At 39.0% G+C, this 23,255-nt stretch overlaps 3 protein-coding genes across 3 annotated transcripts in view; all 3 read right to left on the bottom strand.

The window, feature by feature from the left end:
- Nucleotides 1–23,255, bottom strand: part of LOC308403159 (N-acetyltransferase 8-like) — a 561,295-nt gene that overhangs the window by 14,494 nt on the left and 523,546 nt on the right. The window lies entirely within an intron of this gene.
- Nucleotides 8,380–9,759, bottom strand: LOC308403120 (adenosine receptor A3-like; the record flags this gene model as incomplete). Its single annotated transcript, XM_080892368.1, has 2 exons — nt 8,380–9,089; nt 9,431–9,759. The coding sequence occupies 2 exons, from the start codon at nt 9,757–9,759 to the stop codon at nt 8,444–8,446; spliced, it is 975 nt and encodes a 324-aa protein (XP_080748494.1). The 3' UTR covers nt 8,380–8,443.
- LOC308402772 (uncharacterized protein) lies at nt 22,141–23,010 on the bottom strand (the record flags this gene model as incomplete). Its single annotated transcript, XM_080891868.1, has 2 exons — nt 22,141–22,735; nt 22,825–23,010. The coding sequence occupies 2 exons, from the start codon at nt 23,008–23,010 to the stop codon at nt 22,190–22,192; spliced, it is 732 nt and encodes a 243-aa protein (XP_080747994.1). The 3' UTR covers nt 22,141–22,189.

The following is a 23,255-nucleotide window of genomic DNA, read 5'->3' as shown; positions in this document are numbered from 1 at the left end:
AAGTTAACCAGTGGCGGTCACTTTTTTGTTCCTTTGCTGTATAACTTTCACTGTCGCAGCCTAGTAGGCGTGAGAAGCCGTTTTCTTTTGTTGAACAAGTTTTCTCCTGTTTTTCGTTAGATAGTTAGGTAAGTGACTTGTCTTTTGTTTGGGCTTCTTTTTATTTTGGTGTAGGGAAGACTAGGGATTGTTTTATAGGGAGTTTTGTTTATTGTTTTGGCATTGCTCACTGCTGATGAAAATAAATGGCTGCTTAAATACTTAAAAAAAGGTGTCGTTGTTGGGGTTTGTGTGTGGGTGGGAAGTGAGTGGGGCAAACTATTTGTTACGTTTATTTACTTGCCGGGACCAGAACGTAACACACTGCAAAACAGAATTGTTAAAGTATTAATTTTAATTTCAATTCAGGTTAGATTTTTTTTGTGTTCAGAGACTGTACAGGCAGTGCGCAATTGCGCACGTGCGCAGCTTAGAGGGAACATTGCTCATGAAAGTGGCCACTTTCATGATCATTTTCACGGTCATTTTCAGTAATGAAAATAGAGTTTGTTGCGCTAATTTGACATGGGATTCTGCCTTTTCCAAGTGCTTTTAAATTAGGAACATTTTTACGTGATCAAACAATGAAATTACCTATAAACAAGGTCACAGAATGGGGAAATATGAAGCATAATATGTAAATGTACAGAAATATACAGTTAACAGTTGGTTTAAATAATAATCGATTGCATGCCCTGGGACAGACTGACAGAGGCGAGGCTGCCATATCGCACCATCGGCCCCTTTGGCCATCACTAGTAGGCGGTAGGTGAAGAGTCTTGACCACGGACACAACGACGGAGAGTGTCCGAGCTGGGGCGCGAACCGGCAATCTTCTGATCACAAGGCGAACTGCCAACTCTTGAGCCACGAACGCCCTAACTAGCAATGATAATAATACTTATGTGATGTAACACAAGCTTAGAGGGATCATGTTATATACTTTTCCATAGCATTACATTTGAATTCAACAGTTAAATCTTTCAAATAACGGACAGATATTTGTGAAATCATGATACATTTGTGAATGTATTTTAACAATCTAAATATGCATATGTACAGACAGATACATTTAATAATCATGACAATTATGTTGTATTACATTACAGTGATTTAACGTTAATTTACATTCAAAATGTGAAATCAAAGTCTATTTACGTAACTTTAATGATATTCTAGAAGAACAGAACATTACTATCAAATTCACAGTAAAATACCTTCACATTAGGGTTTTTTCCTACGGTCGCAGCCATACCCGCGACCTTGTTGTTGTTAGTTCACATTCATTGGCCGATGCTTGGCGTCATGTTATTTAGATTAATTGCAATTCCTACCTCTACATTTCTTTTTCAAAATATATAATTAGCACAGCGTGTCCGTGCAATGTTTTATATTGTGGCATACAGAGAAATCTTAACAAAGAAGCTCACAGAGAGAGAATGAGCTTGTTATTTAACCCTAAGCTGGTAGGGGGAGCTCTTTGTTAAAACCTTTGCCGGTGCTACAATGTGCCTCAAGGTTCAACAACAGCACAACAGAAGTCACTCATGGTACAGCACTCTCTCTGCAAAACAACAACTGTCAGTGACTCTGCACCACGGCGTAAACACAACATTCAAGATAACAGTTAAAAGTAACGCAACCATAAACAATAAAACAATCAGAATCAGAAAGGGTTTTACTGCCAAATGTTGAGCAGGTTTCCAACATTAGGAAATTGCTGCGGTGCTTCAAATCAAATCAAATCAAATCACTTTTATTGTCACATCACATGTGCAGGTACATTGGTACAGCACATGTGAGTGAAATTCTTGTGCAAACATACTGTCATAAATTGCGCTTAAATAGACATGAAAAAATAAAAGTAAGAATAAGAATTAAAAGTGCTACGTAGATAGATATATACATGAGTGCAGGTGGTGATCAGTGCCAAAACATGGAATGATGCAGTGAACACAGCGTAGGGTCATGTGTTAGTGGTGGGAACAGTCGTACGTTTATTGTTCATGTGTCCAACAGCAGAGGGGAAGAAATTGTTCTTATGGCGAGAGGTTCTGGTGCGAATGGACCGGAGCCTCCTGCCTGAGGGGAGCAGGTCAAACAGACTGTGTCCAGGGTGAGAAGGGTCAGCTGAGATCCGAGCTGCACGCCGCAGTGTCCTGGAGGTGTACAGGTCCTGTAGAGATGGGAGTCTACAGCCAATCACCTTCTCAGCAGAGCGCACAACACGCTGCAGTCTCTGTTTGTCCCTGATAGTGGCTCCAGCGTACCACACGGTGATGGAGGAGCTGAGGATGGACTCGATGATTGCAGTGTAGAATTGCATCATCGTCCGTGTTGGCAGGTTGAATTTCTTCAGCTGCCTCAGGAAGTACATCCTCTGCTGGGCTTTCTTGATGACGGAGGTGATGGTGGGCTCCCACTTCAGGTCCTGAGTGATGGTGGTACCCAGGAAGTGGAATGAGTCCACAGAGGTGATGGGGGTGTCAGTCAGGATGATGGGGGGGAGTGGGGCTGTGTGCTTCCTGAAGTCCACAATAATCTCCACTGTCTTCTGGGCATTCAGCACCAGGTTGTTGTGGCTGCACCAAGACACCAGACGTTCAACCTCCCTCCTGTAGGCAAACTCATCCCCGTCCGAGATGAGCCCAATAACGGTGCTGTCATCTGCAAACTTGATTATCTTGACAGACTGGTGGGTGGAGGTGCAGCAGTTGGTGTACAGGGAGAAGAGCAGAGGAGAAAGAACACAGCCCTGAGAGGAGCCGGTGCTGATGGTCCGGGAGTCCGAGACATTCTTCCCCAGCCTCACGTGCTGCTTCCTGTCCGTCAGGAAGTCAGTGATCCACCGGCAGATGGGATCAGGCACATTCATCTGGGAAAGCTTGTCTCGGAGATGGTCTGGAAGGATGGTGTTGAAGGCAGAGCTGAAGTCCACAAACAGGATCCTGGCGTAGGTTCCTGGGGAGTCCAGATGCTGCAGGATGAAGTGTAGGGCCATGTTGATGGCGTCATCTACAGACCTGTTGGCTCTGTATGCAAACTGCAGGGGGTCCAGGAGGGGGGCCGTGAGGGTCTTGAGATGGGAGAGAACTAGGCGCTCAAATGACTTCATGACCACAGATGTCAGAGCCACGGGTCTGTAGTCATTTAGTCCAGTGATTCTAGGTTTCTTGGGGACAGGGATTATGGTAGAGGACTTGAAGCAGGCAGGCACATGACATGCCTGCAGTGAGGAGTTGAAGATGCCAGAAAACACTGGGGCCAGCTCGTTTGCACAGTGTCTGAGGGTGGCAGGAGACACGCCGTCTGGGCCGGGAGCTTTCCGAGCATTCAGGTTCTTAAACTGCTTCCTCACATCTGCTTCATGAATATGAAGAGTTGTGGTGGGAGGAGGTGGTGTGAAATCCTCTTTTGTGTGGGGTGAGGAGGGGGGTGTTGTAGGTGAACAGTTTGAAGGTGGTGATGGCTCTATGGAGGGGGGAGAGGTGGGGGAATTAGTGTCCAAAGTGCCTCTATTGTTGGGGCCGTTGGAGGTGTGAAGGCTGCCTGATGGCTCGTCAAAACGGCAGTAAAAGTCGTTAAGGGTGTTGGCTAAGAGCAAGTCATCAGTGGAGTGGGGGGTTTTAGGCTTGTAGTTTGTGATATTCCTAAAACCTTTCCACACAGAGGCCGAGTCATTCTTTGAGATCTGCTGCTGCATCTTCTCAGAGTGCTGATGTTTAGCAATGTCCACTTCTTTAGTGAACCTGTACTTGGCCTCTCTGTAGCAGTCCCTGTCTCCGCTTCTGAACGCCTTTCTCTTTTCCAGCCACAGCTTTTTGAGTTTAGGAGTAAACCAGGGTTTGTCATTGTTATAACTCACCCTGGTGCGTGATGGCACAATGCTGTCCTCACAGAAGTGGATATAGGAGGTGACAGTGTCCGTAAACTCGTCCAAGCTGTTAGAAGCAGCCTTCATTGTGTCCCAGTCTGTAGACTCCAAACACGTGCGAAGCTCCTCCACAGCCTCGTTGCTCCACAGTTTTTTTGTCCTCACGACAGGTTTGGAGAGCTTCAGCCTCTGTCTGTACATCTAAACAACAAGAACATCTAAACAACAGCACATGTCCCAAGGCATGATGGGAGACATTTCTGGATGTATTTTTACAATCTAAATATGCATATGTACAAAAAAATATATTTAAAAAACAAGTAAATTGTGTTTCATTACATTTACAGTGATGTTATGTTATTTTACATTTGACGTGTCAGATCACAGTCTACTTATGTAAATGTAATGATATTCTAGAAAAACAGTACACAACTGTAAAATACATAGTAAAATAATTTGACATTACTATTTTTTGGAACAGTGTAACAAAGCCCTCTTTTCCATTTCTTCCATGTATAAATTGGCCACAATGGGCGAAACTGGGGAACCCATGGCACACCCATGTTTCTGCCTGTAGTACTGACCCTTGTATGTGAAATAGGTGGAATTAAGACACAGTTCCAAAAGCAAATACAACCGGTCGGTGCTGTGGTTCTGCTACTGAAGTTGGGCTCATCCTGTAATCTCTTACGGACTACCTCCAATGCTTCAGTGACTAGAACACAAGTGAAGAGTCATTGTAACATTGTACAAAACTATTGTTTCATCTGCCCCCATAATAACATCTCTCACCTTCTCAACAAAATCCAAGGTCTTCTGGACGTGGTGTTCAGAGCTGCCTACCAGCGGGTTGAGGATCAAAGCCAGAAACTTTGAGATGTTATAGGTGACTGAGTTGATAGTACAGACAATTGGTCTTAAAGGTACACCCTGTTTATGTATCTTTATAAATTCCCCTGGGCATAGCCTGTGGTATGAGGTCCAGTCAATAACATTGTCTTGTTCTAACTGCTTCAGGCAATCTATCACCCTCTTCCTGTAACCACTTCCTAGGTTTTGTTTCAGGGGGTCATAAGTATTTTTGTCACTGAGCAGTGACACAGTTTTTCTCATGATGGTCTTTCTGGTTTAGCAAAACCATGCAGAAACTCTTGTCTGCTGGAAGGATGATAATGTTCTTGTGATTGCTATGTGATGTGAGTGCCTTCCTCCCCTCCATGTTGATGTTGGATGCTGGGGGCTTTACATTGGTGAAACAGGTCGAAGCTTTCGTCTGTAGTTGCTCTGCTTCCACGTCTGCAGTTTTGCTGTTACGAATGGCTTCTGTTTCTGTGGCTGTGTTCCACTAGTGGAATTTGTCTCGGCGTCACAGAAATTCACGGTTCGGTTCAGTTCAATACTTTGGTGTCACGGTTTGATATTTTTTCGATACAAAAGAATGTTCATGCCTTTTTAATTTGTCATTTATTAAAATTATAAATATATATTTTAACTCAAAAGTACAGTTTTTAAATTTAATGTTACTGAAACAACAAAATAAATTTTATTTCAGCTGATTGGGAGGTGGCACTTTATAGCTGTGTCCACAGAGTTTTGCCTGTCTTCAACATTAGTCAGTGCTTTATTTTCCCCAAGTGCCGCAGTGGATGTAATTTCTAAGGGCGAACCAAACCTCTATGGTGATACTACTTATTTGAAAGTGTAAGTAATGTTTTATTTTTTGTTTTTTAGTTAAATTAATAGCATTTAACATGGTAACATTGTTCAGCTGTTCTTTCAGGTGTTAAATCTGTAATGATGAATGTTGCAGGAATGGAGTTTGTATCAATGGAACCTCAACATTTCTCTATGCAAACAGCAGCATATTTGAACTCGACAGTGAAAGTAAGAGGTTTTTCTTTTAAATATACTCTGACTACAAGCTGTAGTTCAATAACAATTTAATATATTACTACCATTTAAATACTTTAAATTACTTTAATGATTCCAACAGATGCCACAGTTGATCAACCAGACGTGCTGCTGCACACTGGCTGTCCTGACTGCCTCGTCTCTAAAGAGGATAAAAGTCATCTTTTGCTCTTCAGTAAGGTGGCAGGGCTGGGGGCTTTTAGACCATTCATAATTTGTAATTTCCTGTTGTAGTTAAACAAAAAGCAAAATGCACGCTGTGAGAAATACAAGGTTCAATACAATCCATCATATTATCACAGGCCTTTTATCTCAGATGTCGCACTGCTTCACCAGGTAGACGAACAGCTGTTTCTGCTGCTGAGCTGACGGAGTTTGAGACACAGGCAGAGTGTCTGGGATGGTCTAAACTCCAACTCCTCAACACTGATCATGGTGAGACTTTTACAGCAACCAAAAAAAAAAGGAACAGATAGCACATATGTAAATGATCCTCTTTCTTCTTTCAAAAATGTGTTTTTATGTCTTTTGGGCAGCATGATGATTTTATGATGGTGTAGCACACTCTGTGTCACTTTTGAGTGTGCATATATAAATCAGTTTAAGTTTTAACATTTCATTGTCATTTCCTTTCCTATATTCCATATACAGATTATGAAAAGTGTGTGCAATTTGACGAAGATATGGATGAGGATAAATTAAGCGAAGTGCTTCTGAGTTTCTTTCAGAAGACGCTTGAAAGGATGAAAACCACATATCACTTGTTAACCAAATGCATGGCAGAGGGTTTTATTTCATATTACCCCTCATTGTTTTAAGAACTAAATGTCCAGTGCATGCTGAACTTTATTTTCATATCTAAATATGACTTTTAATCTATATATGAATGCCTCTTTTAATTACTGAATTGAGCTTTTTTTTTCTTCATTTAGAAGAAAAAGTTTTTTAAATAAAAGTCTGTACATCCATGTATGTTAAAAATTTCTTTGCAATTTATGTGTGAGGCCATAGCCATGCTAGCAGTTCTATGAGGCTCCATATAGACATCAGTGTTTCGAACCATGTAATACAAATAACAAACAACTAAATATCAATGATAGGACAATAGTGCAAACCAGGTATTATGTTTACCATGATAATTTGTGGTGTAACTGTAAAAAACAATCACAGATTGGTTTGTAACCTATTTTGGAACCACATTTGATGCATTTATTTTAGGTTCTAAATTTCTTTTCTTAGTTTTGTCTTATTTTAAGTTTCATATAGCCAGAAATTGGTGCTTTTAGCTCTTAAAAGACTCCTTGGCTCCAACATTTGAACAGAAATGATGGCTTATTGTAACTGTTGTTGTAAAATCAAAAGTAAAAGGATAAAAACAGATATTATTGTTTTTATATTTTCCACAAATTCTTAACAGTAAGTTGCTTTTCTTTGCTTTTACATTTCAATAAATATTTCTCAAATCCTTATGAGCTATATGGATTGTCATTTAGAACACCAAGAATTTTGGTTTATTATCTTTATGTTTGTTGTGATTTTTGCAGAGCTGCAAAGGTTTAGGAAAGTAACTTTGAGGTTTGAATAGAAAATGTGCATAAATTGTGCCGTGCATTTATGAGAAACCCATGAATCCATTCTCTTCCACTGGGCTGGAGGTTATCTCTGATTTAAAAAAAATATTTTTATAGTTATTTTTGTTTGTGAAATAATGGCATCATGGTCACATTCGCTATGGCCATCTGCACTATTCTTTTCTTTTCTTGTTACAAAAGATGACCCAGTTTTCCTGCAGAGAAACTTCATAATGAAGAGAAATTTTAAGTGCATTATAATTCCTCTTATAACCAATTCATAAACAGCTTGTGCTTTCAGACACAATGCTCCAGCTTTTTTGAACAATTTACAAAACTTAATGTGAACACTGAAATGGGAGTGTGGCATGGACTTTAATGTTGCTTATTCTTCCATAATCAGGATAAATCACATATGTTCAACACAGAATGACTATAAACCTTTCTATCTGCTTAAATGAGGAAATTGTTAAATATATATCTCTGTATCACATGCAGCATGTGATAAACTATTTGGTTGCACTGACAACCATCTTGGACAAACTAAAAATGTGCTTGACATGATACGAAAATTTTAAAGTGGAACTCGGAGACCGCTCATGAATGTAGTTGTCAGTTGAATGTCTCACTTCCTCTTAGGCTTTAATCTACTTTGGTAATACAAAATTAAGTGCACGTACAGTTGTTTCCTGTGCTGCATAGTTCCAGATGTGAGTAAGGATTTCCTTAAATCTTCAATACAAAGATAAAATCTTAAAGACAATATAGTTTTAAAAAATGCATGAAAACCAACAAAGCAGCAAATACAAAATTTACATGTTGTATAAAAAAAAAAACTAGATGCAGCATAGAGATTTTAAAATATGATAAAACAAACCAATCAGATATCACAAAAAGTACTTTGTTTTATAGTAATACTTGAATAAAGTACACAAGTCAATGAAACAAAATATACTAATCCTTATACTTAGATATAATTGGGGGGAAAAGACAACAAAAAATCAGCCTTATAATTAGAACAAAAAGGCAAGAAAACAGAAATCTGCCTTCAGTCATTTGACACAATGTGACTGCTGGATCTTTTGTCTGTCATTTGGCTTGTCAAGGATTCTTGATTTTCAGCAACACGTGAAACACACTTTCTCCAGATCTTCAGATAAGCTTTCTTGATTTTTTGTATTTTGAATGCATACACAACTGGATTGACCGCTGAGTTAGCATGAGACAGAATAATACCTATATATAAAACTATTGGTGGTATATTTGTCACCTCACCAAAATAAACAAGGCAGTTCATTATGTGAAGCGGCAGCCAGCACAGGGCAAACAGGGCGAAGACCAGAGCTAGAGATCCTGCCAGCTTTTTCTCTTTTCTTAGGTAGTTCTGAGACAGTTTTTGAGCACCACTGCCTGGTTTCCCTTGAAGGTGTCCTTTTATAATACAGAAAACATGGGTATACAACGTGGCCATTACCAACAGAGGTATCAGATTCAGGGAAAAAAAACTGAAATAAACCAGGTATGACATGGGAATTACAGCTATAAACTGGCAGACAATTGTAGAATTGGCTGAATTAGACAAGGTTTGATGGTTGTACCACCCAAGCATGGGAGTAAAGCTGAGAGGGATTGCAACAATCCAACATGCTGCCACCACAAGACAGGAGTGTCCCTGTGTCACAATCCTTTTGTACCTATTAAAAAATGAAAACAATAAAATAGTCTCACAAAAAAAATTAAAATAGCATAAAATGATTTTTTTTAAAACAAAATAAATTGTTAGTGAAGTACTGGTCGATGTGATAAAATGATATAGTAAATGGTAAATGGTCTGTATTTGTATAGCGCTTTACTAGTCCCTAAGGACCCCAAAGCGCTTTACACATCCAGTCATCCACCCATTCACACATACCATATAAACCACAAAGTCCATAATTACTACTTCCTACTACTAAATTACTATGTTCACTATTCAACTATGAGTCATTTTAGTTTGTTTTTAAAAAAAATGTGTCTTATTAATCCATACTCTTACCTGAGAGGGATATACACCCGGAGGAAACGGTCAAGCGAAATAGCCAACAGAGACAGAACTGAAACGAGGGTGAACAGAATGACCACACAGCTGATGAAGAGACACGTATTGAACGAAGTCTTCACCCGTCCATCCACCACTACAGCCAATGGTATGGCCACACATCCAACCAGAAAATCAGCCATAGCCAGAGATGCAATAAGGCAGAATGTTGGCTGTTGAATGCTTTTAGTGGTCCAAAGTGCCAAAATGACCAGCATGTTACCCAGACAGCAACTAACTGCAATAAGCACTTCAACCAAGGTGTAAATCATTACTCCCAAATTCATTGTGCTTTCTATCTGGCTGATGATTGTCAGTTGACGGTGCAGTATATTTGAGTGTGAGTCTGAGCTTCAGTGTGGTATGTAAATCTATATAACATTTGAGGAAGTCCTTGGTCTCTTAGCAGCAATTTTTTTAAATAACACATACAAATAGATATGCATGTAAGAGGATGCAAAAGAAAAAAAAAAACACTGGTGCAATTATGAGTAACTAAAAAAACATCTCTCATGTCGAAGCTACACAAGCCACAAAACCCACATCCTGAAACAACATACACCTAGGTGATATCTCACAAATGGGGTGGACGTTTTGGGTGTTTGCTCTCTGTGTTATGTTTTTGCAAATCAGATGGTATACTGATAGATGGTATAACAGACTGTTATTGTGCAATATATTTCCTCTGCCTCAGCTTAGATTCTGTATAAATACTGTATCAGTGAAGGTGACATTGACTTTGAAAAAAAAAGACAAATAGCGTGTACATGTGCATGCTTATGGCATCCCATTTCTAAGAGCAAAATTTTCACATCTTAAAACAAACCTCTCTTTAAGGGCCTCTAGCATGACATTTGGTGTGTCTTAGTTAGCTATTTGTTTCCGGAGCTTAACTGTGTAAACACTGCATTCTATTATAATTCATTATTCAAAATTACAACATTTTGCACATTATTGTTACTATTGGTAGTAGTAGTAGCAGCATGTATTCTTGTGTTTTCTTCTTGAGGACACGAATGGTGTACACAAACAACATTTTGAACTGTTACACTGTTACACCTATGTGATATGTATTACAGCCTCATAGATTGCATATGTAGATATTCTGCATATCAAGGCATTTAAAAGGGAAGTCACAGGGAGCAGCCGCAGTGCATGCCCCCAACCCTAGCACATGCAGGTGAATGTGTTTAAAGTTCATAGGGAACTCTGAAGTAGATAAAGGAAGTGTTGGGCATTGATGCTCAGTAGTAGTTTTGCAGATATGCAGAATGTGTGGGTAGAAGGTTAACCTCACTCTCCCCAGAAAATCGCAATGATACACACAATCATGTGAAAAGGAATGTTTGCATAGGACTCTATGAACTCCCATGAAAAACCGCATACAGCTTTACCGTTTCCAGCAGCCAGGCACTGCTAATCAGATGCACTTGATTGAAATATCATCAGCAACCACATCTATTGCTCATCTGGTATATTCAGATGTGGTTTAACACACACACACACAAAGCAAAAAACAGGGCTACAGGCCTCAGTTAGCATGTCAAATCTTAAAGTTCATGACAGCGCAACTGAAAAAAGGCTGAAGATGCCACTCTTGTTTGTAAGAGTTGCCAGAAGAAAAACTCTTCTCTATAAAAAGAACATAGAAGAAAACTTTAGGATTGAAGAGTGTCAATCCTAAACTGACTTTTAACCTTTTAATGCCTGGTGTATTACATTTGAAAAATAGAGTTTTTCCCCAGTTTTTGGGACTTCAACATCATCAATGGGAATTTTTCCCCCTGAAAAACCTAAATAAATTGCACAATACATTTTTAAGCAATTAAAAAAATCAGATAAGCAAATATGATACAAATTAAATGTCATATATGGAGATTGGAATGTGATTTATTTTTTAAACAATTACACAAAATTAAACAAAAGAAAATTAAATAAACACCATTTTCAAAAAAATACAATTTCTACCAATTATTTTATGATTCAGGCTTTAAAGGGTTAAAACAATGTGGCAACAAGTGGAGATCTTTGGCTATGATGCAGGGCTGTGTTTAGAGAAAACTATTTACGGCATATCAGCACAAACATCTCATACCAACTATAATGCTAAGTTGTGGTAAGTTTGCAATTGTGGTTTGAGAAAGCTGTGCATAAACGTATTCCCACAAACCTCAATGAATTGAATCGACATTATAAAATGATGTGAGAGACATTTGAGGAAAATACAAATAAAATAGAATAAAAATAAATACAGTAAATGTACAGTAAATCTTTTCTCTTTTTTGCTCTATAAAATTGTTGTTTTTCTTTTTCAATCACTCATCTTAACAGTAGGATATACATGAAAAGAGAAAAAAATAAAGTTTGCACTCATTTTTTGCACTCTCTGGGCAACTGACCGTTTCAATGTGGATGCACAACTCTGTGAAAACGACTGAAAACGCTAGTGTGGAGGCATTTTCATTGCAATCTGCACATTCCTGCACATAAAATAAAATATGATTTTGTGTTTACACTCAGTCTTTCAAATAGATGCAAGTAAAACAGCAGAACCCCGTAACTTCCTTGCTTGGAAGTTACGGGGTTTTCACTGTAAAAAGAAGTTTCCTTCCCACGCAGTGATCAGCGGAAACTAATGTTTTTGTCACTTTTTACAGAATCAAACTCAAAGTGAGGTCAGTACTTCCACGCTTTAAATGCTGCACAGTCATATGCTTACCTACACTTGATTTTTTTAACCATTGTTGATCTGCACACAGCTGTTGTCATGAACGTCGCACTCGCTTACATCATTGCCATGAGACACTCACAAAAAAAAATCACAGTTTTAGTAATGCATTAACACAGCGTGCTTACGGGAAAGTAACAGTAATTTAATTACCTTTTTGCAATAGTAATCCCTTACTTTACTTGTTACTTGAGAAAAGTAATCGGATTACAGTAACGAGTTACTTGTAGCGCATTACTGTAATCCAATTTTTATTTGTACTTTATTTATTTGCATCCTCTTAAAAGGGGATATGTGAATGTGGCGGAAAACTAACTGGTCAATCAAATTCAGTATAAAGAGTCAGCAGAAGTGATCTCATACTGAGCCAAGATGAAAAGCTTTTTGTGCTGCTGTTCTCGTGCTGAATTTCTGGCCTGTAAAAGCTACATACAGTGGCTTGCAAAAGTATTCGGCCCCCTTGAACTTTCCCACATTTTGTCACATTACAGCCACAAACATGAATCAATTTTATTAGAATTCCACGTGAAAGACCGATACAAAGTGGTGTACACGTGAGAAGTGGAATGACAATCATACATGATTCCAAACATTTTTTACAAATAAATAACTGCAAAGTATGGTGTGCGTAATTATTCAGCTCCCTTTTGTCTGAGTGCAGTCAGTTGCCCATAGACGTTGCCTGATGAGTGCTAATGACTAAATAGAGTGCACCTGTGTGTAATCTAATGTCAGTACAAATACAGCTGCTCTGTGATGGCCTCAGAGGTTGTCTAAGAGAATATTGGGAGCAACAACACCATGAAGTCCAAAGAACACACCAGACATGTCAGGCATAAAGTTATTGAGAAATTTAATATAGCAGGCTTAGGCTACAAAAAGATTTCCCAAGCCTTGAACATCCCACGGAGCACTGTTCAAGCGATCATTCAGAAATGGAAGGAGTATGGCATAACTGTAAACCTACCAAGACAAGGCTGTGCACCTAAACTCACAGGCTGAACAAGGAGAGCGCTGATCAGAAATGCAGAATAATTATGCCTATAAAGAAGGCAAAGAGTGATGAAGATGTAAGTCTCATTTAAACCTTTATAGCTAACAATCTATTGTTTTAAAGGTGATTTATTAGACTAAAATGAAACTGAACCTATTTAATGGATTTGTGCAATTTTTATTTCACAGAGAGAGTTAAATTTGTCTGATTAGTGCAAAACATTAGCCAAGCAAAAATAAAGAAACGCGTGAACAAACAAAATAAAAGCGATGTCATTACAGTTGACTGGGAAATGGTACGCGATGTCCTCAAACAGCTGCTGGAATATCCCTGCCCCACTTCTAAGTAGTGATTTGGACATTAGAGCAGTTGAAAAAGCAAACATCTTCGAGGCCACCAAAATAGGTTTAAAAGCTAATAAACAAATTTCTTCCACTCAGAGAATGTTGCATATAATTTCATTTTTCCTTGATGCATAAAGTTAAAAGATTAAAACTAATAAAACAAATTTTAAAAAGAGACTTTTTTTCATTTGATTATATTTTATATCATGGATTAGGCAGAAAGTAGAATTGGGCTGAAAGATCTATCGCTCTATCACCTATTCACGTTGTAAATCATGTTTTTAAAAAGTAACTAATTACTTTTGAAAATAAGTAATCAGTAAAGTAACGAGATTACATTTTGGGGGAAGTAATCACTAATTAGTTACTGATTACTTTTTTCAAGTAACTTGACCAACACTGTTAGTAAGATACACGAGTGCTTGAACGGAAGTTGGGAAAGCTCTTAGCCGTTAGCATGCGTCCATGCTAACTGCCCAGAGAATTCTTACATGTTATCGCAAAAACAGTGCATGTCCCCCCCTCGGACAACGTGTATGCAGCCTGAGACTCTCTCCACTCTGTGGTCAGCAAAGTGCAATTGCAATCTCCGAGTGCCCTTTCTTTAATACCAGGGGACTATAAACACGCATCACTGGGCTCCACACTGCCGACCTTCACCCAGTACGTGTCATGCCCTACCAGAGACAATAAAACACTAGACTTGGGCTACGTTCACACTGAAGGTCTTAATGCTCAATTCCGATTTTTTTGATCAAATACGAATTTTTTGTCTGCTTGTTCACACTACAAATATAATGCGACAGCAAACGCGCTCTAGTGTGAACCCTCAAAGCGGCCCGCATGCGCAAAAGAAGACACCACACGCTCTGTTTAGACCCAGACCAAACAATATTGTTTGACTGATGGCCCTTAATATAAAGACTTCAGACTTTACGTTTCCCAATTTTTGCTTTGTTATTTTGTTATTTACATAATAATGTGAATAACCTAATAACTATCCTTATTGCTGTTTTAGAGAGGAGCGGTGCTTCAAAGGATAGTTGCAGATTTCTGTCAGAATCAAATAAAACGTTCACGTTTCTCCAACGTTGTCTTCCCAACAGTTTCACTGACATCTACACTGGATGGCCAGGAAGCGTTTGCAATGTCTTCTTGGGCGCTTCTCCGGAGCTGATAATTGCCGTCTGTCTTTTGTCAGTGACATAAAAGACGGATTTAATGTGACATGACCATTCAAGCAGCAGTCGCTTTCTAAAACATCGGATATGTATCAGAATCAGTACCACATACGAAAGTGACCCAGATCGGATTTGAAAATATCGGATTTGTGCCGTTCACACTGTCATACCATGATTGGATTTGGGTCGCATAGGGTCAAAAAAATCAGATTTGATGTGCTTTCGCCTGCAGTGTGAACGTAGCCTTACTGTATGTCAATGCAAAAGAGGTATACAGTTCATCACCTGTCCCTCACCTGGGAAGATCTGATCACAAGTGTTGATCTGGAGGTAGTTCTGCTGGCACCAGTCCACAAAGTCATGGGTAAATTCTCTGTACTCCCTGTCGCTACCATCAGTGATGAGGCTGACTATTGCAGAGCTGTCAAAGAACCTTTGCAGGAAGCACTGGGTGGAGTTTTGGGAGAAGTCTGCAGAGTAGATAGTAAAGAGGAACGGAGGCAGAACCATTCCCTGTGGGGGCCCCGTACTGCCCCCACAGGGACACACAGCACTAAGTTCTCATATGCTGTTGTAGGTCGGTGAGGTAGAACCATCGGGCCACAAAAATCACAACTGTCTGCCTGGGGGGGTGAGGTGGGCAAATGAACTGCATCATTTCTTTTAACAGGTTTGATTGATCCAGGATGCAGTCTTCAACATCGACTGCAGACTCACCCACCCCCACTACTGCTGTCCCACCTCTGACACCTCATTCACTTCACACCTCCTCTCCTCACCCCGCTCACTACTACTCACCCTAACCACTGCATCCTGTACACAACCAACACACGGCTCCAGCCTGTCTCTCTCAACCATCCAGGTTAAGGAACTGAGGATGACTGGAGTCAGGAAGGCAGCGGGTCCCGATGGCATCAGCTCAAGGGTTGCCAAGTCCTGCACAGATCAATTGTGTGGGGTGATGGAGTGCATCTTCAGCCTGAGGCTGGGAAGAGTTCCACAGCTCTGGAAAACCTCTTGTGTGCCACTAGTGCCAAAGACTCCACATTCCAAGAACCTCAACAGCAACAGGGCAGTGGCTCTGACATCCCACCCAATGAAGACCCAGGAACACCTGAACCTGTCTCAGCTTTGACTCCTGGTGAGCTCCTCACTGGACCCACTTCAGTTTGCCTACCAGCCTGGCACTGGATTGGATGATGCTGTCATTCACCTCCTACACCGTTCCCATCTCGATTGGAGACCCCTGGGAGCACTGTGAGAATCATTTTCTTTGATTTCTTTATTGCCTTTAACACCATTCTTTCCACAGTTCTGAAGAAAAAGCTGGAGAACTCAGGAATTGACCATCACCTCACAGCATGAATATTGGACTACCTCACCACCAGACTATAGTATGAGAGAACTCGGGGCTGCATGTCGGACAGGGTCATCTGCAGTACGGAGGCCCCACAGGGAACTGTGTGGGAGACATCTGCAGTGGGCAAATGAACTGAATCATTTCTTTGACAGGTTTGATTGATCCAGGATGCAGTCTTCAACATCGACTGCAGACTCACCCACACCCACTGCCGTTGTTGCGCATCTGACACCTCAGTTACTTCACACCTCCTCCCTTCACCCCGCTCACAACTCCCCACCCCTACCACAGCATCCTGTACACAACCAACACACATCTCCAGTCTGTCTCTCTCAACCCTCCAGGTTAGGAGGGAACTGAGTACGACTGGAGCAAAGAAGGCAGCAGGTCCAGATGGCATCAGCTCAAGGGTTGTCTAGTCCTGCGCAGATCAACATGAGAACTCTGGGCTGCGTGTCGGACAGGGTCATCTGCAGTATGGAGGCCCCACAGGGAACGGTGTGGGAGATGTCTGCAGTGCAGATGGTGAAGAGGAACTGAGCCAGAACCGTTCCCTGGATTAATTAATTGATTAATTTTATCGCATTATTTGTAATGATAGCATTAACGCGATAATGTTGACAGGCCTAGTTTGTTGGTTTGCTTTTATTTCGTTTCATAAGCAAGCTGGTTATTAGATGCTGCTTCAGCCAGCCAGACAATCCTTTGCTGTCCCACCCCTCTCCTCCCTGTGGAGCAAGCAGCAGGTGTATCTCGTAAATCCTTACTCCTCGCAAATGGGCAATAGAAAACCGTTTGGTGCCTATGCAATCCCCAAAATGCACTGGCATGACATCCGGGGAGCATGGGTGTGAGCAACGTTCTTTTTTGCAGATGCCATGATGCCCCCTCTACCACGATGCCACCCTGGGCAATGCCCTATGTTGCCCATATCAAAAACCACCACTTGGTACCATAGCTCAGGCTACTTGTTACTCTGTGATATTTATCTGCATGTTTGCAAACTTGTCTAGTACTTACCTGTTTGTTTCCTCCTTCCTCTAAGGAAATCTATGTATTACAACCTGTCTGACACACTCCTACCAATAGTATACTGGAAATGTGTCCAAGAGAAAGTGAGGAGAAACTCAAAATAGAACTGATTCATAGACTCTGACCTGAATCTGATACCTGTTAATAAATGAAAAAGAAAAAATCCAGATACACAGAGAGTGTGTATCTCAGCAAAGTATCTGTGTTGCTTAGGATATTTATTCCCTTTGCTTCCTTAAGATTGTTTATTAAAATCTTTAAACCTTTCAACTGTGTTCTACAATTATGTCCTTTTTTTTGCAAATGCCAACAAATTACTGCCTTGCCTTGGTCATCCACTGCAAATTCATTTCTGCCTGCACCCTGATGTGTTTTTTCTAAACCATTTGCATTTTGAGTAAATGTATTTTGCAAGAGTAAGCATGCACACATTTGCCAAACACAGACAGGATATTGTGTGGTTAATGATAGACCTATAAACTGCTTTTAAAATGTTAACAAAATTCATATTACTGCAAATGCAGTGAGCAGTTTGCATCGACAGCTAGAAATATAGCATGTGCAATCATCTGTCACCAATTAAACTGCATCTTATGAAATGTCAATTTTCTTTCTCCACAGTTTTTTTTAGAGAACGTGTTACCATCTACCGGAACCAAATTCCTTGTATGTGTCTGCACATATACATGGCCAATAAACACGATTCTGATTCTGAGTATACATAGTAAAGTATGATACATCGTTTTATCATATTTCAAGTGTCACCATACTGAAAATACTGATAAATCTTATCAGTATGTACTTTTGATCCAGGGCACGATGTTAGGTTTGATCAAGGTTTTGAAGGTTTAACCTTGAACTTATCTGTCCACACACTGACATGTTTATCAGTTTGTGACCTAGATGATGATTGGTAAATGTGGTCTTTACTGGAAATGATGGCATTTGAGGTCATTCACTTCATTTCCTCTTAAATAGGGGTGGGAAAACTAACTGGTCAGTATAAACCCGAAAAAGACTAAGAATCAGCAGAAGTGAACTCATACTGAGCCAAGATGAAAGCGTTTTGTGTCGCTGTTCTTGTGCTGAATTTTATCTCTGTGTGCCAGCCTTCATCAGTGGCCTGTGAGAGGTATCTAAAAACAGCAGATAGGGATCAAGATGTAAGTCTCTTTTAAACCTTTATAGCTAAGATTATAGTTGTAAAACTGATTTGCTAGTAGAATTTTAGTAAAATGAAACTGCACCTATGTAATGGATTTGTGCAAGTTTGTATTTCATGAATAGTGTTAAATGTGTCAGATTAGTGCAAAACATTTACAAAGCAACAAAAAAAAAAACTAAAATAACGAATGAACAAACAATGTCTTCATTTCAGCTGACTGGGAAATGGTACCTTATAGCCATGTCCTCAAACAGCTGCTGGGCTACTGCATTCAGTGTCCTACCTTTCGGTGTCTATGTGAACATTACGGCAATGGAAGAAGCAAACATCTATGAAGCCACATTTTCACTGAAAATGTAACTAATTTTCTTCCTTATAATTGTTGTTTATACTGTATGTTTGCCAGTGTTTGTGCTTCATATTTCATTATGTCATTTAAAGTTATTTTTTCATTCTTTATATCTTTTGACTACTAATTAAATCAGGTTTGGGCAGTGTAAAAATTTAACTTCAAAAATTCACTACGAAAAAAGCACCATAACTGAGATTGACAGCAAGGGTAAGAGTTTTGATTAAAACATTTGTGTCACTGGAGTTTAATTATGAATCTCTTCATGTCTGTTTCTTTCAGTCACTATTAAACTTTTTAACTGCAGATTAATTATGTGCTCAAACCTTTTAACATTCACAAAATAATCAATAAAAACATAAAAGCACTAAAAGAGAAAATTCAGATATGAAAATCATATACATGTTTAATTTTTAAGCTTTTAAAGAATTGGTAGCATACTAGTTTTGTTGTCTTTTGTCTTCTCTGACTTTTTCCACATTCTTTTATTGTGTAAATAATAATCTTCACTTGTGATAGTATCTATAATACTATAATTCTGATGTTAAAAATTTAATCTCAAATGTTAAATGTATTTTAATAACTCTTCTTTTTACAACAGGTGCCAAAAGTGATAATGTAATGATACTTCTTCAAAGGAGGTGCCATGATTGTATTGTTATAAAGGGAGATGGCTTCACTGACATTCTTGTGCTTTTAAGTAAGGACCCAGACAAATGTGATAAGAAAATATGTTGAATATTTACAATACAGATGTTTTTACAGCACTTTCTTACCTGACTTATCTAGCAGGCTATTATATAGCAGATTATGACATTTAATCATGTTTTAAACAGGTAAGCGAATGTCCATCACTGATGATGAGATGGAGGCATTTGAGATACAAGCAGAATGTCGTTACTTGTACAAACCACAGATCTTTGGTTCTGATCATGGTAAGATGTGAAAAAAGAATATGACGAAACCTTTATGGCTTTACAGCTAACGTGTACTTTTAGAGTGATTCGTGTCATTTTATTTTCTGCAGTTCCTTAACATTATAATGCAATCAGTATAACACAATTGCACATTCTACAGTTTCTAATTGTTTTTTTTTTATCTTCATACAGACTACGAGAACTGCACAGTTGACGATGGCAAGACTGAATATGCTTCTTCAGAAATTCCCCATATGCGACAAGCAGTGCTAAACATCTTCTCACAGGTCTTCACATGCGTACAAGACAGAGTTTTGTATTACCCCCATGCTGCCTTCCAGTGGGTGCAGTCAACATGGAGTAATTTGTGGTGAATGTAGAGAGACACGCTATAATAAATATTTGCTTATTTCAATCATGTGCACTTGAAACCGTGCTGTCTTTAGTTTAAAGATTTGAAGAGAGTGTAGAATGAATTATAAATACTACAGTTTACAGATGAACAATATTTGAATATTAATTCAAAATATCATTATAATGCATTTATATCTGTCCTTTACCTCTCAACTACTATTCATCCAACTTGCTGAGGTCCAGAGTAAGGGCAGTGTCTATTTTAAGGATGCTCTAAAGTGCTGTGTTCCAATTTTTTCTGTCGCATTTCTGTTGCTATTAAACATTTATGAAATTCAGTGTGGAATCAACTGTCAAAAGACTCAATCTTCCAAAGACTCATTTCCTCAAACAATCACTGTTTCAGCAGAATTTTCCAGGGGTCCTATCTGGACAAAAAGACAGTCATTTGAAATTTACAACCTCTGTAAATGATTTTACATAAAGTGGAATGCATATTTAGACATTGTTATGATGAGTCCACCTACTTCAATATCAAAAGAACAGCAGATGTAAATGTCAGAGGGTTTAAATATGGTAATTTTGGTTTTCTATTCCCTAAAAAAAACCGTTCAAGGCGTTGACTTTAATTCATGGACCAAAAGGTGTAATAACTACACTTGTAAAAACTTGTGAAAGTTCTAGTCAGTAATAGCTTAAAAAATAAAGTGACAATGAAAAAATTAGCTATATGAATAAGAGACACGAGAGAATTTAAAAATGCAGTATGTCTCCTGCCTTTTCTCAAAGGCCAAAGTGTAACTTTACTTACACACAAACATCACAATAAATAATGAATTGTGGGAAAGTAAATACAGTGTATATGTCTGTTTTTAAAAATATGTATTTGCTGGTCTATGCTGTCTAAAGTTGAAATCCAAAAATGAAACATGCGACCAACATTTTATTGACAGACTTACCAGACAGCCTCAGACAGCCATGCAGTCTTAAAGGTCCCTATGTGAGTAGGAATGCCAGACCCCACAACGCTACCATGAGTTGGTTAATTAATCCATTAATGCACAAAAATAGAGAAGCTCTGGTGGAATCAATTTACACTCAGCTGATTGACATGTTGATTAATATCTTGTCAGCTGTCTTCATGTTACAAGCTTTACTCTTTTTTTGAGAGTATCGGGCAGTTTGGACATCCATATTCAAATAGTTGAACATCAAGAATTATATATATATATATAGAATTAGAAATGGTGTATTTTCATCCAGAAGCAAATCCTTGTGTTCCATTGTTTTCATTCAAATTCTGTTGTTTTCATTCTATTTCCATTGTTTTGATTCAAATTCCATTGTTTGTTCCCAAATTCTGTTGTTTTCATTAAAATTCCGTCATTTTCATGTTAATTCCGTTGTTTTCATTCTAATTCTGTTGTTTGTTTTAAAACTCCATTGTTTTCATTCAAATTCTGTTCTGTTCATTCTAATTCCGTTAGAATGAACAGAACATTCTAATTCTGTTGTTTGTTTTAAACTTCCATTGTTTTCATTCAAATTCCATTGTTTTCATTCAAACTCTGTTTTGTACATTCTAATTCTGTTGTTTTCATTCAAATTCTGTTGTTTTCATTCTATTTCCATTGTTTTGATTCAAATTCCATTGTTTGTTCCCAAATTCTGTTGTTTTCATTAAAATTCCGTCATTTTCATGTTAATTCCGTTGTTTTCATTCTAATTCTGTTGTTTGTTTTAAAACTCCATTGTTTTCATTCAAATTCTGTTCTGTTCATTCTAATTCCGTTAGAATGAACAGAACATTCTAATTCTGTTGTTTGTTTTAAACTTCCATTGTTTTCATTCAAATTCTGTTGTTTTCATTCAAATTCCATTGTTTTCATTCAAATTCTGTTCTGTTTATTCTAATTCCGTTGTTTTCATTCTCATTCCGTTGTTTTCACTCTAATTCTGTTGTTTGTTTTAAACTTCCATTGTTTTGATTCAAATTCTGTTCTGTTCATTCTAATTCCGTTGTTTTCATTCAAATTCTATTCATTTCATTCTAATTCTACTCTTTTTATTCAAATTCCATTGTTTGTTCTCAAATTCTGTTGTTTTCATTAAAATTCCGTCGAAACTTGTGTTTCAGTTTGCCATCTTAGGGAGTAATCAACACACATGGGTGTATTTTCTTTTTGTTGCTGAGATTTATTGATAAAAACAGTACAAAAAACCCCAACCATTTGTACACATATTTACAAATAATAATAAAAAGTGAGTGAGTACATTTCAACATTTTCAGCAATCACTCACAATCCTGGCACTGCCATGGTATCTGTAGTCTGCATTTACCACATGTGTATCTGTAGCAGTGAACACATCGCACAGTGGCATGATTGTTCTTGCATTTGTGTTTGACCTGACACATGGCTCTTTTTCCAGGGCTAGGTGTGGAGGGTTGTGTCCGAAGCAACTGTTCTTTTCTTGCCTTCTTCCCAGCTACATGAGAGTGAGCCAACTCTCTTGCAAGCTCCACCAGGAAGTCCACCCGTCTTTCCTTCGTCCCGGTGCATGCTTGATACAGCACATGTGCATTCAGTGCTGCCATGTCAATCATGTTATAGAACACGGCGACTGGCCAGCGCCGTGTTCCTCTGCGGACAGTGTACTCCCGCATCATCTGGTCCATCACATCCACACCACACGTTGTGGTGTAAACGGCGACAGTGTTTGGCTTCCTTTTGGTGGTGTTATCAGTCTGAACCACGCTCTGCACGCTGCTAAGAATATAGACTGTCTTCTTCCGTTTGGCCGCATTCGCCGTCAGCGTGGCAACAGAGGTTGAAAACACCTAAGAAATAAGATAAATTGTTATTTCCATAGCACTTTTACACACAATGAAACACATAAACATAGAACCACAAAAGACCTGCAACATACCTGAGTGGTGAATTCATTGCGATCTGTGTGTCTAGCGGATTGAGGAATTTCCCAGCGACTCTTGTTGACTGTGCCGAGGATGGTGGTTTTCCGTCTAAGAAGTTTTTGCGCAAGTGAAAGCGATGTGAAGAAATTGTCTGTGGTAAAATTTCTGCCCTTGTCTAGGAATGGTTCCATCAGCCTCATCACTACATTTTCAGACAGTCTCTCCCCACTGGGACGATTGGGGTCCTTGCCAAGATATGGGAAGACATTGCAAATGTACTTGGATTTTAGGTCGCAAGCCACCCAAAACTTGATCCCAAACTTGTCTGGTTTACTTGCAATATACTGCAGGAAACAGCACCGAGTCTTTGATGGGAAAAGCTGTTCATCAATGGTGATATGTAGACCAGGGTTGTAGCACGTGATACAGTTGGTGACAAATGATC

Source organism: Rhamphochromis sp. 'chilingali' (genome assembly GCF_963969265.1).
Source record: "Rhamphochromis sp. 'chilingali' genome assembly, chromosome: 9".
Classification (NCBI taxonomy): domain Eukaryota; kingdom Metazoa; phylum Chordata; class Actinopteri; order Cichliformes; family Cichlidae; genus Rhamphochromis; species Rhamphochromis sp. 'chilingali'.
The sequence above is the reverse complement of the archived record's forward strand: the minus strand, read 5'-3'. Positions and strand labels throughout refer to the sequence as shown.